The 27,036-nt window shown below is 43.2% G+C and overlaps 1 protein-coding gene across 8 annotated transcripts in view; it reads left to right on the top strand.

The window, feature by feature from the left end:
* TNKS (tankyrase) overlaps positions 1–27,036 on the top strand; it is a 191,367-nt gene that overhangs the window by 86,224 nt on the left and 78,107 nt on the right. For all 8 annotated transcript variants that reach the window (XR_011970790.1, XR_011970791.1, XM_072625530.1 and 5 more), the window contains exons 4-5: positions 11,758–11,794; positions 12,544–12,619. Coding sequence is in view for 6 of the 8 variants with exons in the window: in XM_072625530.1 (XP_072481631.1) it covers positions 11,758–11,794; positions 12,544–12,619 (113 nt within the window). In the remaining 2 variants the exon portion in view is untranslated. The remainder of the gene's footprint in view (positions 1–11,757; positions 11,795–12,543; positions 12,620–27,036) is intronic.

Below are 27,036 nucleotides of genomic sequence, written 5' to 3'. Positions count from 1 at the left end.
AAATAGCACCTGACTGTCATGCTCCTGCATATGGTGTCAGTCAGCCTGTGGACCTTGGGCTTGACAGAAGAAAGGAAATTGTTTAATTTATTGATAAGGGAATCAAACTGTAAGCTGGGCCAGAGTAAAGTGGTCCATACCCACCAGGATGGCCATCGCTTGTGAGGCAGAAGTCACAATTGAGAATTTTGAGCTGCACGCAAGCTATGTAACTTGAAGCAATATTAAAGACATTTATTTGGACTGTGATCTAGGTTTTTTACTTTGAGCTGAAAGCAGGAATCCACAAGTCAGCTGTCTAAAGCAGGATTTGAACTCAGGTTTAACTGTAGATGTTATACACTGTGAAAAATCCATCCAGACAACAAAAGCTATTCAACAGCTCCTCACATTTATTAAGTGCTTCCTCTGTGCCAGGCCATTTGCTACACGTTGGTGATACAAATATCGGAGTTCTACAAGTGCTTCCATAATAATGGAGAGAGCTGACTTTTAAAGGCCGAAAGGGGGTGGTGGAGCATGTCTTGGAGCTAGTAGCCAGAAGTGAAGAGGAGGCCTGATTCTGGAAAAATAAGGTGAAAGCTTGCCTTGCCTGCCCGCAGCAAACATGAGTAAACAGATCTAATCATTTTTATTGAAAACTATTTTCTGTCTTTAGATGAGTGGAATGATGGATAGAACACTGGACTTGGTTTCAGAAAGACCTGAAACCAGATCCTGTGCTTTACACTAGCTGTGTGACCCCAGTGCATCTTCACCTGCAAAGTAAGGTAGTTGGGCCTCAGTGACTTGTAAGGTGTCTCTGTCTTCTAGTGTTCAGCCTGTGATCCCAAGACCAGAAAGACTGCTAAGCAATGGGGCGCAGTCATCCCCTAAGGGCTCTTACTCAACTCGCCACTTACTTGCTCTAATTCCTCCTGTCTGTGTTCTGTTTGTACACAATTGTTTGCATGTTGCTTCATTAGACTGTGAGTTCCTTGAGAGCAGAGGGACCATCTTATCTTTCTTTGTATACTCTGCATTTAGCACACTGCCTGGCTCTTAGTAGATGCTTACTAATTGTTTATTAACTTGATTAGTTAATGGTTAGTAAATGGCAGATGAGCTTTCCTGATTGAGGACCTAATCTATAGAAACTTCTAATAAACTTGATGTTGAAACTTTTAGCAGGAAGTAAAAAACTTTTTGCTTTACATTGGTTGGACAGTCAGCAGCAGTAAACATGTTTTGTTTTTTTTTTAAATTTAATTTTATTTATTTTTAGTGTTCTACAATCACTACCATATAACTTAGATTTTTTTTTCCGCTACCTACCCCATACCTCCTCCCTCCCTCCCCGAGATGGCATATAATTCTATATAGGATCTATACATACATTCCTGTTAAATAGATTTTCACTGTGGTCATGCTGTGTAGAAGTACTAAAATGAATGGGAGAAATCGTATAACAAACCAAAACATAATACACACATACAAAAAATGATCTGCTACATTCTGTGATTGACTTCCATAGTTCTTTTTCTGAATGTGGAAGGCATTTTGTCTTAGAAGACCATTGGGATTTTTTTTTTTTTTTTAAGTCCTTGCATTGCATTGACGTTCTAAGTCTACCAGAAAAATCTCTCACACACTGTGGTCCTTGCTGTGCGCAAAGTTCTCCTGGTTCTGCTCCATTAGCTCAGCATCAGATCATATAAGTCTTTCCAGGCCTCTCTGAAGTCTTCTTGTTCATTCTTTCTTATAGCACAATAGTATTCCATTACATTCATATACCATAATTTATTCAGCCATTCTCCAATTGATGGACATTCCCTTGACTTCCAGTTTTTGGCCACCACAAAGAGTGCTGCTATAAATATTTTTGTACATGTGGGACTCTTTCCCATTTTTATGATCTCTTGGGGATACAGTCCTAGAAGCGATATTGCTGGGTCAAAGGGTATGCACATTTCTGTAGCCCTTTGGGCATAGTTTCAAATTGCTCTCCAGAATGGTTGGATCAGCCCATAGCTCCACCAGCAATGAATTAGTGTTCCAACTCTCCCACATCCTCTCCAGCATTTATCATCTTCCTGTTCTGTCATGTTTGCCAATCTGATAGGTGTGATGTGGTACCTCAGAGTTGTTTTGATTTGTATCTCTCTAATCAGAAGTGATTTAGAGCATTTTTCGTATGATTAGAGATATCTTTAATTTCTTCCTCTGAAAATTGCCTGTTCATATCCTTTGACCATTTATCAATTGGGGAATGACTTGTATTGTTGTACATTTGACTCAGTTCTCTATATATTCTAGAAATGAGGCCTTTATTCCCGAGATTAGCTATAAAAATTCTTCCCCAATATACTACATCCCTCTGAATTTTGGTTGCATTGAATTTGGTTGTGCAAAAGCTTTTCAGTTTAATGTGATCAAAATTATCCATCTTGCACTTCATAATGCTTTCTATCTCTTCTTTAGTCAAAAATTCTTCCCTTCTCCATAAATCTGATAAATACACTATTCCTTGCTCCTCCAATTTGTCCATGGTATCAATCTTTATACCTGGATCGTGTGTACCCATTTGGACTTTATTCTTGTGTACAGTGTCAGGCGTTGGTCTGTGCCTAGTTTCTGCCACACTGTTATCCAGTTTTCCCAGCAATTTTTGTCAAACTGTGAGTTCTTATCCCAGAAGCTGTGGTCCTTGGGTTGATCAAACAGTAGGTTGCTATATTCATTGCCTGCTGTGTCTTGGGTACCTAGCCTATTCCACTTGTCTACCCTTCTGTTTCTTAGCCAGTGCCAAGTGGTTTTGATAATTGCTGCTTTATAATGCAATTTGAGATCTGGTAGCATTAGGACACCTTCCCTGGCATTTCTTTTCATTAGTCCCTTTGATATTCTGGACTTTTTGTCTTCCAGATGAATTTTGATATTATTTTATCCAGCTCTAGAAAATAATTATCTGATAGTTTAATTGGTATGGCACTAAATAAGTAAATTAATTTAGGTAGAATTGTCGTTTTTATTATATTGCCTTGGCCTGCCCACGAGCAACTGATGTTTTTCCACTTACTTAAATCTGACTTTATTTGTGTGAAAAGTGTCTTGTAATTGTGTTCATGTAGTCTCTGGGTTTGTTTTGGCAGGTAAACTCCCAAATATTTTATAGTGTCTACCCTAGCTTTAAATGGGATTTCTCTTTCTATCTCTTGCTGTTGAACTTCGCTGCTAATATATAGGAATGCAGAAGGTTTGTGAGGGTTTATTTTGTAACCTATAATTTTGCCAAAGTTGTTTATTATTTCAAGTAGTTTTTTACTTGAATCTCTGAGATTCTCTAAATATATCATCATGTCATTTGCAAAGAGTGATAACTTAGTTTCTTCTTTGCCTATTCTTATTCCTTCAATTTCTTTATCTTGTCTAATTGCTACAGCTAACACTTCTAGTACCATATTGAGTAATAGTGGTGATAATGGACATCCTTGTTTCACCCCTGATCTTTTTGGAAATGCATCTAGATGTTCTCTTTTTGGAATTCTTTTGTCATGCTTTTAAAATCATTGGCCGGTTTCTCTTCTGTTTCCTTCTTCAGCTGTTCCAGGAGAGCTGTTTTTGCATGCAAACAGTTCATACTCCCTTCTGAAGTTTCAGATGGAAGTACAGTCTCACTGCTGACCTCTTTGGTATTTGTGTTTTGGTCTTTGTCCCCATCGAAAGATTCTATGGTTTTTTTTCACCCTTGTTTTGCTTTTTCTTGCTCATTATGGTGGTTTGTGTTGTGGCTTCTGGTTCTTTCAGTTAGAAGCTGCAGAACTTGGTGTTGAGCTGACTGGAGTGAAAAGGCCAAGGGCAGGTGTCTTTTTATCTTTTTGTTTTGTGTTTCCAGGTCAGTCCTGGGGCTAGCTTCTTAAGTGTGGAGGAGGGGTGGTCTGGTCACAGGAGATCTCCTCAGCTGAGCTAAGGCAAAGGCAGGCTCAGGGGTTGGTGATCCTAGCTGTCCTATTGTCTTCCCAGTTCCCCTGGAGTGCTGAGGCATGCCTGGATCCTAGTTTCCACCCCTCCTGGGGCTCTTTTCCTAGGGCTGAGACCTACCTGGGTCCTAGTGTGAGTTTCCACCTCCCCTGGGGCTCCTCTCCCAGTGCTGAGGCTCAATAGGGTCCTAGTGTGAGTTTCCACCACCCTGGGGCCCCTCTCCCTCCAGTTCGCCTCTGCCACAGTAGGAGGAATCTCCCTTAGCTATTTTCCTAGCCTCAGGTGTCATGAGACTGTTTGCCCCATCGACTGTTCCCACTGATCCAAGATTTTTCTGGGGAAATATTTTATGGTTCTTTCAAGGTCAACAGTTGGGGTGGAGAGAGCATTTACTGTTCCCTCCACTGTTGTGGCTCCCAGAAGTTCAAGTCCAGACGTTTACTCTTGGGGCTGAAAGTCTCAGAAGCTTCTGCGGCTGATACCTGATGCTCAGTGGCTGTCACTTGTCTCTGCTGGTCTCCTGCCCTAGGCTGCTGCTCCGCCTTTCCTCCGTGCTGCTGCTGTCTATGGCTGCTCCGGGATTTTCCTGCTTGGCCACACAGCTACAGGACATGCTGCACTATATGCTGTGGGCTCACCCTGGAGGATCAGATCCTTCCCGTTGACCTTTCAGTCTGTCCTGGGCTGTGAATCTGCCACAGTCTGTCTCTTATTGGATTTTGCACCTCCAAAATTTGGTCAGATTCTCTTTTTAAAGGTATCTGAAGGAGCTTGTCTAAGAGCTTAGGTGAGACGTTGCTCTCACTCAACCATCTTGGCTCCGCCTTCCAATAAACATATTTTAAGCACAAAGCTATACTGAGCACCACTGTGCTAGGGGTATCGAGAGGTGTGAGACAGCAGTCCTCAGTGAATTCTCTTTGTCTCTTGATGGCTGTGCTCCCTAGCACTTGCAGCTGATGAAGTTATCAATGTTCTCTTAGTTGCCATATCCAGTGGCCTTTTCTCAGTCCGTGAGTGTCCTTTGACCTCTTTGTAGACTTTGACATTGTTGATCACCCTCTCCTTCTGGAGACTCTCTTCTCCCTCTTTCTCAGTATCAGACCTCTCCTTCTCTAGATCACAGTAAGTAAATTTCTCCCTCAGCATTCTGTCCTGAGCCCTCTTTTCTTCTTCCTCTGTACTATTTCACTTGATCTCATCAGCTCCCGTGGACTTAATTATCTTTATGCAGATGATTCTCAAATCTACCTATCCTGTCCCTGGTCTCTCTGCTGACCTCCATTCTCATATCTCCAACTACCTGTCAGACATCTCAAACTAGATGTCTGGTAAACATCTTAAATATAACCTGTCCAGAACAGAGCTCATCATTCTTCCCCCTAAACCCTCCCTGACTCTTCCTACCTGCCTTATTGCTGGTGAAACACCATCATTCTCTCAGTCCTTTAGATTCATGATCTAGAAATCATCCTGTCTTCCCCACTCTCTATATCCAATAGGGTGCCAAGACCTGTCGATTTCACCTCTGCAGCATCTCTTGAATATAATCTCATCCCGTCCTGTCCTGTCCTGCCCCATCCTGTCCTGTCTCCCCTCCCATCCCTAGTCACCACTTGGGTGTAGACCTTCATCACCTCCCACCTGGACTGTTGATATAGCTGCAGGTGGGGTGGCCTGCTTCAGGGCTCTGCCCATTTCAGTCCATCCTCCCCATGTGGCTACCAAAGTGATTTTCCTAACAATTTCTGCAGTCACTTCCCTGCTTGATAAACTCAGATGGTTTCCTCTCACCTTTAGGACCAAATGTAGAATCAGCTGTTTGGAGTTCATAACCAGCCCCTTCCTATCTTTTGAGATGAGCTCAAATGACCCTCTGAGAGAGGGTTAGGTTTAGAGTTGATGACGGTGGTGTACTTAGGGTGAAAAAAAATGAAATTAGGGGCCCGACCTGAGCAGACTTATGTGCCTGGGTTAGAGTCAGTGTTTGACCCATCTTCTGATTCTTCAGTACAATTTTGGTTTTTTTGGCCTTACTCCATGCTATCTAAATTAAGGAGTCACTACTGTTGTTTTTGACCAGGAAAATAATGGCAGATGCTCAAAGAAAGGGCAAAAGCATTCTGAAAAGGAGACCCGTAGTTACATTTTCTATTTGCTGATGTAAGTGCTTATTTGTATTCTGTTTCTTCAGCTTGAATCTTTAAAAGTTATATATAATAAGTTATTTTAGTGTGATCGTTTTGTTTTTGACATAGTTTGAAAAATTGAAGCGTTTAAAGTTACGTCTCTTTTATTTTTTTAATTCCATCACCTTCATTTCTGAATATATCCCTCCCACTCTTACATAATGGAAGAACTCATGAGACAGGAGGAAAAGCCAGTAAGGAATAATTATAAAATTTAGATAGTACCTTAAGGCTCCCAAAGCTCATCACATCCATTATCTCATTTAACTCTCACAACAAACATATGAGGGAGCTGTTACTGTTTTCACACCGCCCCCCCACTTGTCAGTGGCCGCACAATTGTTGAATGTTGACCCCACATGTTCTTCCCTCCACATCGGCCCTTTATCTGCAGTGCCTGGGCACCTCTCACCAGAGTGTCCACTTTACCATCCCCCATGTCCTCTCTCTGCCTCTTCTCACTTTCATTTCTGAATGTTTAGAGTTTGTTTTCTGGTTCTGCTCTATGTGTTCACCATCACTTCTCCCTACTCTGTGTTCTTCATGTCATATTTTCTTACCATGCAGCAGTATTTCATTACATCGATAACTCTAGATTGCTTTCCAGAATGTTTGAGCCAGTTCTGTGGCTGCAGTCACAACATGTGATGCTGCAGGCCAGTGGACTGTCTGTGCTGGTCCTTTTCCCCTTTGACAGTATGTGCTTATTGTGAGATACTGTCAAGCCTCCGAGCTGTTTTGGCTTATATTCTTCTTGTTAGTGATCTGCAACAATCTTTCACATGGTTGTTACTAGTTTATAATTCTTTTGAGAATTGTTTGCTCATATCCTTTGATCATTTATCTGTGGGGGAATGGCTCTTGGTTTTTGTTTGTATCCTGATAAACTGGCTGTATTTACATAATTTACAGTTTTGCTATATCTGTTTGACTGTTATTCCTCTCGTTTCTTTTGGTGAGCAAACGTCAAGATTCTTTCCTGTCTCTCCCTTCTCCCCCTTTTTCCTCCTCTGAGTGATCTCACCAACTTCTGTGGGTTTGGATCTCATCACCAAATAGGGCAGACACTGGACTTGTCATTTCCTTGGTAGAAGGACCTGCCTGGATAAGGAAAGCTTCTTCTACCAGGTCAGTACTTCCTCTACAGCTTATAATCCTAGAGAGTTGCCTAGAACAAGGAGAACTTAAGTGATTTACTTCAAGCATTTGTGTGTTGGGTTCTGAGGCCAACTTTCTGTTCACTGTGCCGTGATGGCTGTGTCGAGGTAGTCGGTGCTGTCAGCTGCTGCTGGAAGAGGATTAAGGAAAGGCCCTTACCTTTCCTTTAGCAATGAGATCATCAGTAACTTTGGAGAATGTAGTTTGTTGAAGTTAGAAGCCAGATAGTAATGGATTGTGTGAGAAGTGACCTCAAGAAGAGGAAGCAGAAGCAGCGAACATAAGTAATTCCTGAGAATTTGACTGTGGCTGGGAGGAGAGAGAATGAATGAAACCCTGAGGGGTAATTCCCTCCCTGTGTCTTTCATCACCAGCACTCGCCTTTCTGTATGGCTTTAATGTTTGTAAAACACTTTACAAATAGGTGCTATTATTATTCCCATTTTGTAGATGTGGAAATTGAGGCAGCCTGAGGTTAATTAGCTTGCCCAGAGTTACCCTGCTAAGGAGTGTATCAGGCCCAGAGCTCTCTCTACTGTGCCATCATATTGACCTCATAATGACTCAGGTCACTCTTTGCTCAGGCCCATCGTCCACTCTTGACTCTTTGTCATTCTCCTCAGACACCCCCCACCCCCCACCCCCCACCCCCCATGAGTTTCCAGGTTCTATTGGCTCTACCTCCACATCGTCTTGGCTACCTTTTTCTCTCCCTCACAAGACCAACGCCCTCTTTCAAGTCTCTGATCACCTCTTGCCTGGATTATTACCCCTCTTTGGGCTTCCTGCCTCCTCTCTCCAAGCTGGCTTCCACCTCGTTGCAAATTTCTCATTCTGCTATCAGAAGTCTGACCATGTCACTCACTTGTTTAAGCTTCAGAGGTTCTCAGAAGTATATAGGGTCAAAGAAAGTAGGCAGCTTGCCTTTACAGACTGTCCCAACTCCTCTCAACACACACTCCTACAGACACATACACACATGCCCACAGACAGACAGACAGACACACACCATTTTCGGTGGGTTTTTTGTTTTTTTTTTTGTCTTATTTTCAGTGTTTCTTCTCAGCCCTCTGGGCTTTTGCTCTGGGCTACCTCCCATTTCTGGAAGGCTTTCCCAGCTGGCTTCCTTCAGTGCCCAGCTCAGGGGTCCTGGCCCATAGGTTTTTTCCTGATGGCCCCAGTTGTTCCAGTGCCTTCCTTCAGCTTCCTGCTCCCTTGCATTACCTTGTGTGTGCACTTCTCTGTGTTCTCTGTGTTCCACAGAAGAACAGAAGCTCCGTGAGGATAGATCATGTGATGTGTGTGTCCCCAGCCCTAGACCATGGAAGAAATACTTGTTGAATTGAACAACAAATACATAGATACTTCCTTTTATATTTGTCTTGTCATCTATTTCAGCAGTAAAAGCAGTTCAGACTTTTTGGAGAGTTAGCATAGGAATTTGTAACCTCCTTTTTTTTGGCTACTTGCTCATTTTTTAATCCCACCTAGTTTCCTCTAATCAAATAAAAATATTTAAGCCATTTATTTTCACCATTCCTGGATACTATTATCTTGACTGTAATTGCCTAGGTTCCTCCCTGGCTGATCTATTGTGAGTCTTTATCCGGGTGTTATTACAGAATAAAAATGCTCCACTGAGCATCATAGTTGTAGCCAGAGTATTTTCAGATCTTCAGCAAACAGGAAAAAGCTGGAGGTTGAATGATTAAAATAAGTTGTTCAGATTTGTTGTCAGTGTGTGAGAGGCTTTGAATTCATTATGCTTCTGCTTCCTGAGATGTGATATGCTGTTTATAGATGGTGGTCCTTGGGCACCAGACAGTGGAAGATGGAATATATTACAGAGATGCTGATTAAAAACCAGAGTGCAGAAGACAGTGAACAAAGAGTCATTTTAACACCTCTGTTTAACACCTATGCATGCACACAGTTGTGGAACTCTCTGTGAAAGCTTAGAGGTTTTTGCTTGGCAGCTGTATACCTGTGCAGTGCTCCTTGACTAGGTTGACACGTGATGGATACTTTGGATGGAGATTCTCGATGAAATTGTGTGAGTGAGAGGATCCGGGATCCTAGAAGATACTAGGATCTATAAGTACGTACCTTGTTTATCTCCCATTCACTCTCTGGGACCCATTTCATATCTAGTGATGTCACTACTGACTTACAGTACAAGATATGTTAAGTTCAGAGGGACTTCGAAATCGCCTTACTGCAAAACAAACACAAGCAGCTACAGAATGGAAATGTATAGACCATGCATAGAAGTGTTTGTAATTTTGCTGAGTTTCTATTAGTGTTATTGTACCCTGACAATTAAGATGAAATTAGCTGTTTTCCTCTAGCATTTGTCAGCTGAAACTTAAAACAGATTTCGGTTGTAGACCTCAAATCAGACCTGATTGCTGCTGCATTCAAGTTGTGCCTGGTTTTCGGGAAGGGCCTTTTAATTTATTCAATTTATAGCACTGGGCTTAGCAATGAGAGCAGATGAGTTCAAATTCTGCGGCCTTAACACGTGATACTTTAAGCAGCCCATGTCTCATCTGTAGAATGATGAAATAGGGCTGCACCAAGCATTCCTAATCTTTTTTTGTCTTGGACCCCTTTTGCAGTTTGGTGAGACATATGGAGCCCTTTTCAGACTGATGGTTTTAAATGCATAAAATAGAACACATGATTTTATTTTTAAAAAAATTTGATATTGAAATAGATAAAATTCCTGTCCAAGTTCTTTGACCCCCTGAATTCCATCTGTAGACCCAAGTCAAGAATACCTGAACCTAGTAGATTCAGCTTTAGATGTTGTGATGATGCATTTGTACCCTAATAACGAGGCTGCTCTGCATTCTGAACTTAGCTAGTAGATAGACTTTCAACTAGTGGTGACTTAAAACTTTTGTACCATATAAAAGGAATTTGAAAGAACTGCTGGTCTGTCCATGAAATCTCCCTAATTCATGTGGTCCGTGGTCCTTGTTGAACTTAGATCTGCCTGGGCATACCACATCAGATTGTTAGTTTGGACCATACATTTATTTAAATGAGTTTAATAACGGCTCTTTAAAAAATAGGAAAGCCTGTAGTTAGAGTTCCATAGTCTTGAACTAATCTTAGTTTTGTGGTAACACAAGGCCAGGTGCAGACAGATGCCTGGCCAGGGATTGATGAGACTCGGTCACATGGGTGGGGCATTCATTCACTGTAGTCCGACAGCAAAGCATGGAGCAAGTCTGTAAGGTAGATGGCTGCATCTTTTGGACAAAATAACTTCTGTTGACCCTATTGATTTTTTTTTTTTTAGAATAAAATAGCCTTTGCTTTTGCTGACATTTCCTTTTTTTATAAAGTGGGTTTTAAAAATGTTTCCATGTATTTACTGTCTTTTGGGTGGTCATTTTTGTTTTAATAACAAACAGGCAGTGTATTAATGCTGAGTCACAGGCTAGTCCTTCTCATTTCTCAAGTGATACATTTCAAAAAATCCTTTGTCCTTCACCTGACATCACAAAAGAAACCTGGTGGTTTGAGTCCTCTAACAGTTTGGCTATTGAGGTGCTAAGAGTATTATGGTGAATTCAAAAATACATTTTTCTAGGTAATGAAAAAATCACTAGGCCAGATCTCTCAGCTAGAAGGCTGTGGTGCCTTCCCAGATAACAGCACCCTGCTTTCTGTTGGGTTGGGTTGAGTTTGTGCAAGGATCACCTACACCCGCCCATTAGAACCTGGGAAGGGAAGGAGGAGGACATTTAGTGCCATACAGCAAGCCTTCCCTTGTTTGCTGGGGTGGGGGGAGGCTCTGCCTTATAACCGGGTCACCCTATTCGGTGCATGTTTTCCGGGATTCTTCTGCCCCAGCCCCAGCTCTGCTTCTGCTGTTTGCAGTTCATTTAGGGATTCTGAAGCCCCAGCATGGTCAGTTACAGAGTAACCACATGAAGCAAACTTTCTTTGTCCTTCCAAATAAATCAGCAGTGTGTTTTGGGGGGAAGTAAGGAAGGGAGAGTTTGGAAGACGGTTGTCATTTGTCCCTTTAAAGAGCCGCACTGTTTGGTTTTTGCCTCGGAATTGATTATGCTCCACGAGTCTAGTGTGACAGCCTGAATGGGGGGGAAGGGACATTGTCTTCCGCTGGCCTGCTGTTAGCAGAGGGGAATGTGTTTCTGGATCCAAGATTGCACATTCATTGGTTGTCTGAAGCGAGCCATTTCACGGGAGGATTGGACAAGAAGCTGCGTCAGTTTGCTGCCGGTCTCCAAGGCGCTGGTGATGCTGCCGCTTCACAAGCTGCCTCACGTCACGGCTCCATCACCCAGCGGGGTGGGGACTCTTTTTTTTTTTTCCTCCCGTTCTTCCTCTGTTTAATTCTGTATTTGCTGCCTGCTGCATTTCTTCATCTGTCTTCTGCCAAATGCTAACAGCATGATATTTTGTAATCATCTAGGTGAATACAAGAAGGACGAGCTCCTCGAAGCTGCTAGGTAAGTGATTTCATACAATGCATTTGGAAGGAAAAGGGGGTGGGCGAACTGTATAAATTTTATGTTATCACTGTCTTGCTTTGACCGTATGAGATAATGTGGTTAGACTGACCAGTACAGCTCCGCAGATTTTGTCTTTGTTATAAATGAGTAAGGATGGTTAATGAATTTATTTTTCAATATGGTGTTGGTTATAAGCATTATTAATTAGATTGGCTTATAAGATGTCAGGAAACCTTCTGCTTCTTAGATGCCTAGGTTTTTAGAACTAAATGGCATATTAAGAATATGTTTCTCTCTATTCTTGGGTCTTAAAGCTTTATTTTCAAGATGTTTTTCTTTGAAATTTTTCCAAAGAAAGCCTGAGTAGTGAGTATATGGCAAATATTCATAGTCAGAAAAAATCTTATTCCTCTTTTGTTCTTTGAGCTTTTAAAATTTAACCATTAGCTTTTTTCTTTTCATAGCATTTTATTTATTTTTCCAGCTCTAATGCTATTGGTCACATGATAGCAGCATGAAGTTCATTTTGATCGTCAAGAAAATGGCTTTGTGCAGCTCTGTGACGGAGGTGCCCAGAGCCAGGGGCTCTCGGACATCCCTGATGACATTGGAAAATACCAAGAATCCAGATCCGTGGGGAAAAAAGTCATAGCAGATAGAGCTGCTTTATTTTCTGATCTGAAGAATACCAGTACATGGCCATATAAAACTCGTTTTTTTATGGATTAATTGATTTCCTTTTCTAGGAGTGGTAATGAAGAGAAACTGATGGCTTTATTGACGCCTCTAAATGTGAATTGCCATGCAAGTGATGGGCGGAAGGTAAGTTGATAAAAATAGAGTATTTTGTTGATTGAAAAGGAAAATCTAAACTTGCATCTTTTTACCACAGCATTCAGTGCTATAAATATTATTGGCAGTTATGACAGATTTTTGGAGCTGCTAAAGTAGATTTCAAGGAAGTCTTTCCTTTGAAATGTCAAGCATTGAGAAATGTTTCTTACCTAGAACCTCTGGGTTTGTCAGTAATGAAATCCATACTAATTCAGTGCTCTTTTCCACATGTGGTGATGGAATTTAGAAAACAAATGCTCAACTGTTTACCCGTTGGTAGGTTTTATTAATCTTTCTAGAAATTTGTAGCAGAAGTAGGGTTCGTTTTAAGATGTTAATTCTTTGATTTTTCGAGTTGAAGGGATATTTATGAGATTTTTTGAGACTCACACATTTTCACCTGCTTTTACATATTCTTATTTTGTTTGACTAAGATTTAGTGTTGATGGTGTTGAATTAAAAAAAAACAACCCACCACCACCTAAATAAGGTTCCTGAAAGGTGCTTGTTATACTGTTATGGTCATATAGATAATGCCTGATCTACCACTTTCATGTACTTTTGGGCTGTTCCGTCCTAGTTGTTGGGAACCACATTTGCAAAGTTTGTCTAAGGATTTACATAGTAGGCACCAAGAACAGGCCCTGGCCTGTCAGGATTTTCAGAGATAACTGATATTCGTGTATCAAGGGTTAAAAGAAAGAATTTTCACTGTTAACTTGTGCATATTTTAAAAGAAACACTTTCTGCCTGTGGTGGAAAATCATCATGTGCCTTTTCTGAGAAAGTCTTTGATTTGTGAAAAAATGCCAATGGCGCCTTCTCCTTTAGACATCATTAGACCCCTCCGCTGACAGTGACAAGCTGTTACTTAAAGAAGGGAGTCCTCTTGTTTTTAAAAATGCCTGCGATGTTGACACTTTATAGGTTAGATTGAGTTTTTCTTGATCACCTTTCAGTGAATTCTTATGAAAGTCTGGCCCAGGTTGAGTCTAAACTTAGCCTTTGGAGAGTAGAGAAGTGACCTCCTCAGACATTGGCATATTCAGGATCTCTACTTAGTGATGGGGCCAGTCTGAATTGAGACAGAGGTGCCACCATTCCTCATGAGCTGCTCCCAACGGAGCCTGTGAGTGGGGGAGGAGGTGGTCTTGGCACCTTCTCAGGATGGTGAGTTGGTGCTAGTTTTGGGAGTTCAAACAGAGGCAGAAGGTTTGGAACTAGAAGGGCACTTGAAATCTTTAGGTTCAATGCCCTGGGGCCCAGAGAAGTTTGACTAGAACCTCATGGACAGTTAAATGCCAGAACCAGTCAACGAGCACAGCTCTTCTGATGCCAGGCCCCATTGGCACATTTTCACTGCCATCCTTGAAGGTTCTTGTTGCTCTCCAGGGTCTCCTTGGAGAGTCAGGTGGGCTTCTGGGTTCTCTCAGAAGACTGGTTTCTGACTCATGAGCTTTACTGATGGCAAGCACAGCCATGTCTGGGTCCCTGGTCCATTTCAGAGGCCATGTGGTTTAAGTAGACAGAGAATCTGGATGATCTGAGTTTGAATGCTGCCTCTGGTGTAGATTCCGTTTGTGACTCTAAGCAAGTCTCCTCACTTCCTTGAGCCTCAGTTTCTTCCTCTGTAAAATGGGACTAATGATAATGATGCCTTAAACACTCAGTTCACAGAGCTGCTGTGAGTTAGAATGAGGTGCCACATGGAGGGGAGTGGTAGTGATGGAACATTTCCTAAGGGTCTGCTTTTGGAGAGCACTGTGCTTCCTTTGGAGCCTGGAGGAATTGCACAGTATTCAGTAAGACGTGGTCCTTCCCCACAGGCAAGGTAGGCTGCTGCCATAGCCAGTATAATGGGAAATGTACATTCAGTCTGGAAGGGGGAGAGTGAGAAGGCTCTTCACAACTGAGTACAAGAAGAGTATTTACATAGAGACCAAATGTGTGAGTGAGCACAAGGCCTTCCAAGGCAGCAGGAGACAGGGCTTCCCACCCCTGGCCCCCATAATGCCCTTACTGTCATGTGCGCCAGCATACACACCCACGCACACCCCTCCCCCCCCACATACACACACACACACACCCCCGCTCACATACACACACAACCACATGCGCGCGCACACACACACACACACACACACACACACCACACAACCCCCACCCTCCAAAAGATAACTGCTTCTGATCACCCCAGACAAAGGGAGTGCTTTCCCATCTTACACTTCTTGCACCTCTTTGCCAGACCACTCCATGGACAGCACTTAGCTCCTTCTGCCTCCTGTCGTGGTTCCTTTCTCCCTCCAGTACATAGGGAGGACTGCATGTCTCAAGCACTCAGATTTTGTCAAATGAATTAAGTTTTCGTCTCTGAGAAACAGAAATCATTAATATGTTAGAAAAGAACCTTCCTTTGAACAAAATTTAGGATTTAGAGCATTTAGGGAGGTGTGTATAATGAAGAGTTTTAGATTCAGTTATTTACATCTGGTGAAGAATGCTGTGGTCAGTCTGATTTTACAGCGTGCTTCAAATATTAATACAAGACTAAAGAGTACATGGTATGTCTTATCATTCTGATACTGGCATAGTGCTCCAGAAATGGACCATGCTTATTTTTTTTTTTAATTAAAACTGAATAGGAAAGAAAATAAATTATATCCAAACATTAAGTGAGCTCTATTGACATTCACATGACGTGGAGAATCATTCTGAAACATCCCTCTGTATCCAGAGGTCAAACAGCATTTGACAGTTTTAATTGAATAACATTGACAGTTCAATGCTACTCTGATGTATGTATTACTCTCCAGTCTTCGGAGCTTCCCCAGTTGCTGGTGGGGGCTAGTGGAGACGTGGATGATACCTGTCATTGTTTGGACTGTGGTCCCTTCATTTCATTGTCATCTGTGTGTGTGTCATGAAACTGCCACAAAAATGTGGACAAGCAATTGCAGTTAGTGAATCAAATATCATCCTCATGGGTCTGACTGCAAAACTTTTCCAGACCGTACATTTAGGTTGTGTGAAATTAAGAATACAGATGGTGCATTGAAATTAAAAGATGCTTCACTTAGCTTAGACTTGTGCATTTTCTGGAGGTGGCATGGAACCCACTTAATTTTCTGTGTTTGCTTCTCTAACAGTTGGGGCGAATGTTTTGCTGAGGCCATGCCCACGTTTCTGGCTCCTTCGCCTGACAACACTGCCACCCTCTAGGCTGCTCTCAGGCTCAGAGCTTGATAAATAACAAAGACCTGCATAAATTTCAATTTCTCGGTGGTAGAGACCCAGAGTGCACCTTCAGCATTGAATATGTAGGCAAGGAAATTGTGTGGCGTTGTGTGGGCTTTTTTGTTTTTCAAATCCCTCTTTATGTAATAAAGTGGGATTATATAGTGACAGGATAAGTTTTAAATAGTCTCTAATTCTGTCTTTTCAACTTGGTAATTATCTAATTAGATAATATGAACTATTCTACTCTTTGTCCCCCATAGACATTTGTTTGTCTTACTTTTAATGTTCTAAAGACTAAGAACTGTTCATTCTTTTAACTTTATGCCATTTCTAATGTTTTTTTTTTTCAGTAGTCATTCTGAAAAGCCCTCTGCATACCAAACAGAGTAATAGCCCCGTTATCTTTACCTTCCTCATCATTTTCTTCTTTGAACGCACCCCAGCCCAAGATGTTCTTTTTGGTGGATATTCTGCATAAAAATGGGCGCCTCTCTTGAAAAGTCTGGATGCTACAGGCTGAGCATTGCCAAACCGTGAGGGCACTTTGTGCCTTCTCCCTGCTGACTCCATGGTCCTGTAACCAGGGGGTGACTTTTATTCTGCCTGTCCGTCTTTCTGTCAGTAGTTCTAGAGGTCTGCTCTTCTGTTTTCTGAACTCAGAATTCAATTGTTACCTAGTTTTAGAGCCTAGGGACCTTCTGTTTTTCGGTTTTTATTTTTGTAAGGATAGTGGACACAGCTCTTAAGCAAGTGAAAAGAAAGAATCAGATGACAGCTTCTGTTGACCCCTATGTGTATGCCTTTGTCTCCTCTTCCCTGGCCTACTGGCCCTTGGAGTGGGGGGCCCAAATTCGCCTTGCTCTGTTTCACTTTAGCCAATTTCAGAGTTAGTAAACATTTATTAAAGGCAAGAGGCATTCCTTGCCCCAGAGCTTACAGTCTTAACCAGAGAAGACAGCACATGAGAAGAAAATGGGGGGAGGGGTGGATAGTGGAGGGCGAAAAGGAGAGGTGGGCACCTGGTACGAAGCCCTGCAACCGTGTGGCAAATGATCTGGGGAAGTGAAAGGTTCAGAATTGATTTCATGTTAGAGAAGGATGAGATGGAGATGACAAGGCCCAGGAAAGAGCCAGGTGGGAAAGGATAAAATCAGTCCCCCGTGTGCCCCCCTCAAACAGGGTATGCAAGGGAGGGAGGGTTGAGTTTCCCAGTTGGTTTCATATCATGGAATCACGGAATCCTAAAGCCCAAGAACCTAGTTGGTGGGGCCTGGGGTTTGCAGTCATGGGGAGAAAGAAGAGACATCAAGAAGCGTCTTTCTGTGCCTTGTCCAGTGCTCATGGCTTGTACTGGTGCCCCCACCATTTAGCTGAGGGCCCGGCATCTGCGTGGCAAGAGCCAAAGAAATCCTTCTTGCCTTTCCCTCCTTGCTATCACTGTGTGTGACCCCAGAGCCCTGCATGGAGTAAGCGTTCAGTGCATTTTGCTCTTCCGATATTTCACATTTCTGGTCCTTAAAACCTCCTTGAACTGTCAAATCCTTACGAACGTTTCTGCATTCCAGATGGTTGGAATTTGAAAGGACCTTTTAAAATCAGGAGTTCTTAACTGGGGATTGATGAAATTATTGTTTTACTATTTTGGCAACTCTATTTCACTATTATTGGTTTCCTTTTTAATTCTCTATATTTCATTTTATTTTATTAAAAAACAAGATTCTAAGAAGGGGTCTGGGGCCCACAGGTGCGCCACACGGTCCACGACACAGAAAAGGGCAAAAATTCCTGTTCCAGATCATCTGGTCTAATTCAGTTATTTTAGAGATGAGGAAACCGAGGCCCAGAAAGGGAAATGATGTCTCTAATGTCATACAGAGCTTGATGGCAGAGCTGGGACTTGGCCCTGAGTGTGCTGACTTAGATTCCAAAGCCCCGCCTCCTATATCCCCCCAACCACCAATCAGAAAAGCTCTGACTTAGCATAAAGGAGCAACAGGAGACTCCAAACGGTGGACTCAGCTACTCCTGGCTTGCCATGGCCTGTGATGGGACCTTGTTGGTATGCACATCTATTGTATTTTGGTTAGCTGGTAGCTATGTCATCTTTGTCTGTCTTCTTGAGTCCAAAGCCCTGTGCTCGGTACTCTGCATAGAATGAGTCAGGACTCAGCTGGGGGAGTTGAGACGTAAGTGGTAGATGGAATTCAGGAAACAGGAATGTCCCCTTCTCTCTGTTCTCCCCCCTTCACGGTCTCATTTGAAGTGAATTAAGGCCTCTGGCTTCTTCTGAGGATTAAGAAGAGGCTGGCAAAGAACTTAAGTTTGGGGCTTAAACTTGAACATTTGTAATTCATCAGCTTCCTAGCTGCCAGGTGTGTCTGTCCACACCAACAGCAAACCACTGCTGGTTCTAAGGGGTTGGGAAGTGGTGAAAGAATAGGAGAGCGAGTTCTTTGGGAGTAAGACAGTGTCAGGCATGGCCATGACCATTTGTCAGCAAGTGCTGAAGATGCCCGGTAGTCATGGAGAGCTGTTAATGTTCTGACGCAGTCCAGCTGCTCATGTACGTTGCTTCTCTTTACCAGCAATTGTTATCGCGTGCCAGCTAGGTGGCAAGCGTTGGGCTTTGTGTAGCACCATAAACTTCTCCGACGGGCCTATGCTGGGCATTTCTTGTCCAAGGACCCCACCTTAAGCCTCAGTGGTCCGTTCCTCTCTATGATTTGCTTGGTATTTCAGGGCTGCTGACCTGGGCCTTGCCTTGTCTCTCCTGTCCCTCTATGTCTGTGGCTCTCTGTCTGTCTGTCTTTCTCTCTCATCCTTCTCTAGGCATCCGTGTTCTCAATAATGGCTGTTATGTTACCTGCTTGGTCATGAAGGTGTGATGCATTTACATGATGGCTGTGTGTACGATAACAGTGTTACAGTGAAGGTGTGTACATGGACATCTTATAGCATCTTACTGGATTTCCAGATATTTCTGCTTGGGCAATCATTATTTGTATGCACCGCTCTAAGAAAGCCTGACACCCACCCAGACTGGGAGGAGAGAGAGGAATCAGAGGCTTTATGTTTAGGTGTTGGAAAAAGTGATTTTAAATGTGAATCTCCTGTAGACTTGGGAATAGCTGTGCTCCCCAGACCATCTGCCCTGCCTCCAGCCCAGCCCCTGCAACCATCGTCTTGGGAAGCGGTCCCTGTGTAGATGTCTCCTGGTCATTCTCTCCTCAGCAGCCACAGCTCCTGAAGACCCAGAAAGAAATTAATGTTCTCAGCACCAAAGTCCTTGGAATTAGGAAATGGTTCGGTATCAGAAACTGATCTGTTTTTTTGAATGGAAATGAAATTAAAGAAAGAAGGTGCATTGTCATCTGCTTTGTCAGCTACAGCCTAAGGCCCATGGTCGTGCCACTGAAACCTCTTCTGGCTGTGTCTGCTCTTCTGTTTGTGTGAAGTGCTTAGGAAAGGCGTCAAAGGGTATATAAAGTTGAGTAACTTCTTGGGTATGGCTGCTTTCCAGAATGACTGAATCAATTGGGGGTTGCAATCCATGCTTCTCTCCCTAGTGTACCTGTCTTCCCACAGCCCCACCAACGACTGCTTTCTCTTTTTGTCATCTTGGCCAATCTGATGGATGTGAGATTAGGGTTTCGATCGGCATTTCTCTGATCATGATTTAGGGGATTTGTATTTGTTTGTTTTTTGCTATGGTTGTTGATAGCTAGAATTTCCTCCTTTGAAAACTGCTTATTAATATCCTTTGACCATTTCTTATTTATGTCTGTTTGTGCCATGTTTTCATAAATGTCAGACTTTTATTGGAGAAGCTTTCTGCACAGAATTTTTCCCACTTAGCTGTTTGTCTTCTAATTTTAACTGCCTTGGTTTGTTTGTACAAATCCTTCTTAATTTATGTAAACAAAGTTGTTCGTTTTGTCTTCTATAATCTTCTGTTCCTCGTCTGATTAGGAACTTTTTCCCTATTGCAAAAGATATTATCATCCTTGCTCCTCTAATTTGTTATGATGTAACCTTTGAGATCTAAGTCCCGGATCTAGTGCCTGATTTCCGCCAGAGCCCGGAAGAGTTTTCTCAGCAGTTTTGTCAAGGCTTTGGGTTTATTGCGCACTGTGCTTCTACGTTGGTTTGTGTCGGGGTGTGGCACCTAGCATTTAAACTAGTGCTTGAAACAATGCGGAAGCAGTTTTGAACAACTAACATTGTCATTGAAAATGAAGAAGCATAACTAAGTGAGATCTAAACCTGAGACTTAGCTGCCTGCTGGTGTCTTGTGGAGTTTTTTACTTTTACCTTAGCTGCTGCTGGTTTATATATTAATGTTCTATATTTGGACAGACTATTTTGGTCTGAAAATATAGACAGACTTTGAAGAAAGGGGAAGAGCCTTTAAAAACCTCAATTATGAAGGACAAAACTGAAACTTCTCCCTCCCCTCCATTCATATTACCGTTAGATAGAGAGCTAGAGGGCCCCTTCCAGGCCTTCTAGATCAGCCATCTTGTTTTACACATGGGGAAACTAAGGGGGGGGGGAGGGAGGAGGGGAGGGAGGGGCAGGGTGGTAACTTGATTGCGGTCACACAGGCAGAAAGTAGCCAAGTAGGGATTTGAACTTGAGTCCTGTGGATTCCAGTTTGAACAGTCTCCCCATTCTACCACATAGGAATTTTGAAGTGAATAATTGAGATAAAGCCAAAGATGGGTCCTTCATGTGCATGTGTAAGTTAGATTTAATGAAGAGGGAACACTGGGGGAGGCTCAGAAACAATGATGAGGATTGTTTCTCTGAGTCCTCGTCCTGCCCCGATTCTCCCACCCTCCTCCCAACCCCAGTCACTTGTTATTTGCTTTTTTGGTAGATGTAGGTACAAGAAAAAGCTGTTTGTACAAAGAGATGCCCACGGTGCTGCGGGGCTGCCACAAAACAGAAGTCTCTCTGTTCTTTTCCACGAGATACCACTAAGTGGAGTGTCCCATGGGCCAGGAAGTGCCTTTGCTAACTCTGATGTCACTTGTCATGCTCGTCACATTTGCAGATGACCGCAAACTGAGAGAGATTGCTAACATACTAGATGTGTCGATATCCCAAGGGATCTGAGACTGAAGCATTGGGCTGCATCTTCTCCAATAAAATATGTCTTAAAGATAACTTGGGTACAAAATAGTAACTGCCTAACAGTTAGGTAGGGGAGGCCTGACTGCACCCCAAGTGCTCTGAAAATGACCTGGGGTTTTAGGGATCTGCAAACGCAGGATGAGTCGGCAGCTCCCAGAGCTAATTGCTGCTTTGGGCTGCATTAGGAAGGGTGTTGCTGTACTCTGCCCCTTTCCAGACCCCATTTGGAGTATGTGGCGTGCGGTTTAGGGCACCGTGGTTTGAGAAAACTTTCATTGATCCACTGGAGCATAGTCGGGATGAGGAAAGGGGAAGAACCTCGCAAGTGAAGACTGAAGGCAATCATGCCAGTCATGTTCAGGTGTGGAGAAGAGACTCGACTTGTTCTGTTTATCACCAGAAGAAGTAAATAGGCATTGAAACTTGGTATCAGGAAGAACTTCTAAGGAGCTGCATCTTCCTCAGAGGCCCTAGAACTCCCTCCTTGGATGTCTTCAAGCCCAGGCTGAAGGATCAAAAGAGTGTAATGCCTGACACAGAGTGGTGGGAACATGGCCCCTGAAGTCCCTTCAAACTCTCAGATTCTGGCATCCCTTTTAAAGAAGGTATCATCATCCTTCTTGAATGTCTTGCCTATGGTGACCTGCCTCTGTTACCGTGGCCACCCTTTTTTATCCTTTATAATGTTTGGTTAAATCATACAACCATTCTAACTGGGTCCATTGGCAGTCAGACTACACTTCTCTTATCTAATCACCATCCCACTGTCCACCTTTGCTATTCCAAACCTTCTCATCCCTTCTCAAGTCTCCCCTTACTCTCTTAGCTGAGAGTCTTGCCTCATTTTTACAGAAAAGAATTGAGGCCATTCACCATGAACTCTGTCTTCTCCCATCATCCTTTGTCAGTGCTCCCATTTTCTTCTTAAACTTTTACAATCTGGCTTTTATGACCTTATCATTTCCACTGAAACAGCTCTCTCCAAAGTTACTGATTATTTCTTAGTTGCTAAATCCAGTGGCCTTTTCTCAATCTTTATTCTACCCAGCCTTTCTGCAGTCATGGACACTGTGAATCACTAGGTTTTCAGGACATGCTCTCTCCTGGTTCTCCTACATGTCTGATCACTCCTCCTTAGTCTCCAGATCACACCCTCTAGTCATAAATGTCCCTCAGAGTTCTGTACTCTGTCTCTTCTCTCATTTACTTGGTAATCTTATCAGCTTCCATGGATTTAATGATCATCTCTCTGCTAATGATTCTCAAATCTGCATATCCTGTTCCAGCCTCTCAGCTGACCTCCAATCTCATATCTCCAACTGCCTTCCAGGCATCCCAAACTGGGTGTCCATTAGACATCTTCAGCTCAATATGTCCACAACAGAACTCTTTTCCCCTAAGCTCCCTGCCTTCTAGGATTCCCTATCACTCTTGAGGGCAGTACCACCCTTCTCATCCAACCTCTTTTTTTGAGCACATGACCACCTCCAGAGGTGTTTCCAGAATAGATTCTGTCACTTCCTGCTTTGTCTGTCCGAACCTTCACATCACTGTCCTGATCAGAGGCTCTAACGACTCCTGTTCTGGTTCATGCCAGACTCAGACAAGTCACCTGGTGTTTTAAGTTTGATATTGCAGTAAACACAGACCCTTATAGGTCTTTACCACATTCCCCCTCCTCACCTTATAATGTCTTTAATAGAGAGATAGATGTCTTCTAGTTTTTCTTCCTCTAAACTGTTTCATTTATTTTTTTTATAGCTAAAGGGTCTTCCCTAGAGATTTGTCCTCCAGACTGGCTATGCCCAGGATTAAGCCTTTGTTTGGCCCTCTCCATGTCTGTGGATTCGCTATCCATGACAAGTTTATTTATTTGGTTTTTTTAAACGCTCCTGTGTATTGATGATAATCTCAGTGTGGGTCATCATACTGAGCCCCAGAACATTACAGTGTTCAAGAAATATACAGCACACAGGAAGTCAGTCAGTAAACATTAATGGAGCATCTGCTGTATGCCAGATGCTGTGCCAGGCAGTGCTTGTGCTAAGGCCAGCCCTGCTTCACAATAGGACAGAGGGAGTGCACACACAGCTACGAAGGTACAAGCTCTGCACATGACACAGTAGAAGTGAACAGAGCGCTGACCCTGGAGTTACAAGGATTGGAAAAGACTGCCTGTGGAAGGTGGGATTGGGGGTTCTTATTCAGCAAACATTTATTGAGTACCTGGAGCTGAGGGATGTAATGAGCTTAAATGAGACAGGTCTCTGCCTTGTGTGATTTTTTTCTTTAATAAGTAGATTTGACACACAGTAACTTGATCATTCCACATGTCTGCTCTAACACACATACACACAAACACACTGCATCCGCAAAAATTTTTAGGTGATTTTGTAATTTAGTACAAAAAGCATTTCTGATCCATCTTGAACAGAAACAGAAATTTGCACTCAAGCTCACGTAGAAGTGACAAGCTTTTTGTCCGTTTCTTTTGGTGCTGACAATGGTTGCTTCAGACCTTTTCTCCTCAGGGCTCTGATTTGCCCCCTGCCCTCAGAGTCAGGCAGGAGGCAGGGATGGAGAGGGAGGGAGAGTGTTCTAGGAAAGCCAGAAATGAATGGAGTTGTTGGGAGGTGTTTGAGGAAGAGTAGGGGGATGACAGGTTAGCAAGGGCTTCACTGTCAAATGGGATTTTATGTTTGATCCTGGAGGTGATAGGGAACCACCAGAGTGTGTAAGGGGGTGACCAAGATCACTTACAGCTGAGTGGCAGAGACTTGAGGCAGGTAGGCTCGCCCTCACCCTCTCCTTCTTTCTTTCTTTCTTTCTCTCTCCGTCTCTCTCTTTCTCTCTTCCCTCCCCCGCTCCCCCCTTCCTCTAGCTATTGCAGTAATGCTGGGGGGAGGTGAAAAGGGCAGGAATTGGGTGATGAGGCTTGTCAGAGGAGAGAAGGGGGGTGTATCACAAAAGCAAAGTGGACCAGCCTTGGTGATAACTTGGCTGTAGGGGTGGTGAGAGATAGTGAGGAATCCAGGAGAATTCCTGGATTGTAGGCCTCTGGGATTGGGAGAATGGTACTGCCCTCAGTAGCAAGAGGGAGGATTGGGCAGGGGTGGGGAGCTTAACTAGTTTAACTACCTGCACCAGTGAAAAAATGCAGATTGCCTTGCTTGTGACAGATCAGTGAGCTTATGTACACACTCATATTGTCTTAAGAAACAAACAGTAGCCTATAGCTGGCCAATTAGCAGGGCCCAGAAGTGACTCTGTTGGCTAACTGTGCCTTCTCCTGCTCCCAGACTGCCCTGTCTCACCTGGTGATGTCACCTCAGGCTCTGATTATCACAGTAGCTCCTGGGGGTGCCTGCCTCAAGCCCTTCCCCTCTCCAGTCCATCCTCCATCAGCCACCAAAGGGATTTTCCTAAAGCACAGGTCTGACCATGTCATCCCCTACTCAGTAACTTCCAGGGGTTCCCTATTACCTCCATGTGCAAAAACAGAATGCTCTGTTTGGCCTTCAAAGCCCTCCATCACCTGCCCCTTCCTTCTACCTCTTCAGTCTTCTTAACACTGTCCTCCCTGACACATAAGTTTCAATGCAGTGACACTGGCTTCCAAGCTATTCCATCAATAGCGTTTTCTCTGGCTGTCCCCCGTTACCTGGAACGCTCTCCCTCCTCTGCTCCAACTGCTGATCTCTCTTCCTTTAAGTTCCAACTAAAATCCCACCTTCCACAGGAATTCCCTCTTGATTCCCCCCATTTTTTAGGTAAGCACACTGAGGCCAAGAGAACATCTAAGTGATTTGTCCATAATAATCCACTGGGAGTAAGTATTGCAGGCAGAGTTGGGCCTAGGAGTATTTTAACTCCTCTGTTCAGTGCTCTTGAACCTTGTTCATTAAACCACCCTGCAAGAAAGGTCGCCTGATCTCCACTCATACAGCTTGAGAACATCTCTGTGAGGTAAGTAATGTGCATTACCTCCTTTTAACATCAATCAGCATCTGCAGAAACATTGAGTAAATGTCTCAGCTCTTCCAATTCATGAATTCGCCCATGAGTGAGTTATCTGTAAGCATTAACACCTAGAAGTCTTGGTAGTCTAAATCCTAATTAGAAAAAAGGATCTGTGTAAAAGTTCAACTTATAGGAGTCAATAGTTTTCTCTTAAAATATGAAATAATAGATTTTCTTTAGTAGCAGAAATGTGGTCTCCCTAAAAGTACTTAATAGTTTCTCATTAACGAATATAAAAGTGATGCTGCAGCTGTAGAAAACTCTGAGGCTTCCTCCTCATGCCAGTCCTTTGAGAGGTGTGTAGACCGCCATTTGCTGATCTCCATTTCCATCCTCCTGTTTCAGCTGTTGGCTGAAGTGAACTGCTGGGGCTTCAGCGTCCCTCAGGAGCTTCGTCATTGATCATGTTAGTTTGGCCCACAGTTCAGCGGGGACAGTCTTCTCCCATAGATTTCCCCTGGAGCCTAGGGCTCTTTTCCTCCCTTCTTTGTCCTTGTACTCCTGTCACTCTCAGTAAAGATATTCCCTTTAGAGTCACCGACATCCTGCTTCCTAGGAAGGGCCTCGACACATCAAACGCCAAGGGCTCCTTTTCTGCATCTTGCCATGTCTGCCTTAGCCACAGGGTTCTCCACCTCTGGTCACCTGTCTTTCTGGAATTGATGGCACTGTTGGAATTTCCAAGTTGTTCACTTCAGTAAACATGTATGAAGACATTCGTTCCTCTTTGCAAGATCCTTTGCTACTTCGTATAAAAAGACAAATGATGCCGCCCCTGTCCTCAAGCTATGTTTACAAGGTCTTTATGGGGAGTATAGCATTTATATGAATCTGTGTGAATCAAGATTAGAAAGTGAATATGTGTTTAGCAGAAGGCCGTACAGTGCTCTGAGAAAATTTGCTAAGGAAGCAAGTCACTTTCAGCAGGCAGCCCCTGAGTTCAGCTCTGGTGGAAGATAAGGAGGAAAGTTAAGGACATTGTAGGAATGGGCCACGAGATCCCAAGCGGCCGCTTAGAAGAGTCTGCACAACATTATCAAGGAGCAATTAGGAGAGCGCTGTTTTGGCTGACCCATCACCCATGAGCAGGGGACATGAGGCCGAAAAGGTCGCCACCTAGTGGAGAATGTTACTTGCCACGTTTAGGAGTTTGCATTTTAGCCAGTAGGCTGTTGGCTAGACCTTTGTATGTGAGTCCTTTTGGCATCAGTGGGAAGGAAGGAAGGAAAATACCAGAAACAAGACCAGTTCAGAAGCTGATAGAAAGGAAAAGGCAGGAGTTAATGGGGACCTTTATGGGAGGGAGGCGGCGGGGGCAGGGAAATGGCAGTAGGGGAGAAAAGGATGGAGATAATTGTATCTCTTTCTCAACTGACGGTAGAATTGGGAGGCTTGGCAGCAGCTGAGAGCCTTTGGGGCAGGTAGGCTGCTTGACCAGGACTGATGGATGACTAGGGAAAGTTTGGATCAAATGCTTAAAGGAACGTTTGGTTTTAGCACTTCATTTGTTGTATGTTAAGTGTATCTTAGATCCCTGAGTAGTTTCTTTTTTTTTTTTTTACCTTCTCATACTAGCTCAGTTCAGATAGCCCTAAGAGACTGTCTGAGCTTCATTAAGACATCCCTTTGTGAGCAGGGGCTCTTGCCAAGTTATATTTATTTCCATGAATTCTAAGGCCAGTATTGATTCTTTGTTTTTATTCATCTAGACTCAGCAGTAAGGATCTTAAATTGACAAGCAAGGCTGCTGTATTAATTAATAAATTGGGACATTCCTTTGTGCTTTGAAAAAAACAAGTCTTGGACCAGTCCTAAAAGGAGTTTAGTAAGTTATTTTCTGTACATGAGTTTTCCTTGGGAACTTGTGTTAGTGATTAAAATATTATTGTAGCTACAAAAGGAAAATGCTGGTGCTTTTTAAAAGCTTAACTGTAGATTGCCCCAGGAATAGACTAGATCAAATGGAGGAAGACTTGGAAAAGTGAAGGTGAAATTTATAATTCATGTGACTC

This window comes from Notamacropus eugenii, chromosome 7, assembly GCF_028372415.1.
Source record: "Notamacropus eugenii isolate mMacEug1 chromosome 7, mMacEug1.pri_v2, whole genome shotgun sequence".
Classification (NCBI taxonomy): Eukaryota; Metazoa; Chordata; class Mammalia; order Diprotodontia; family Macropodidae; genus Notamacropus; species Notamacropus eugenii.
This window is presented reverse-complemented; position numbering and strand designations above follow the sequence as displayed.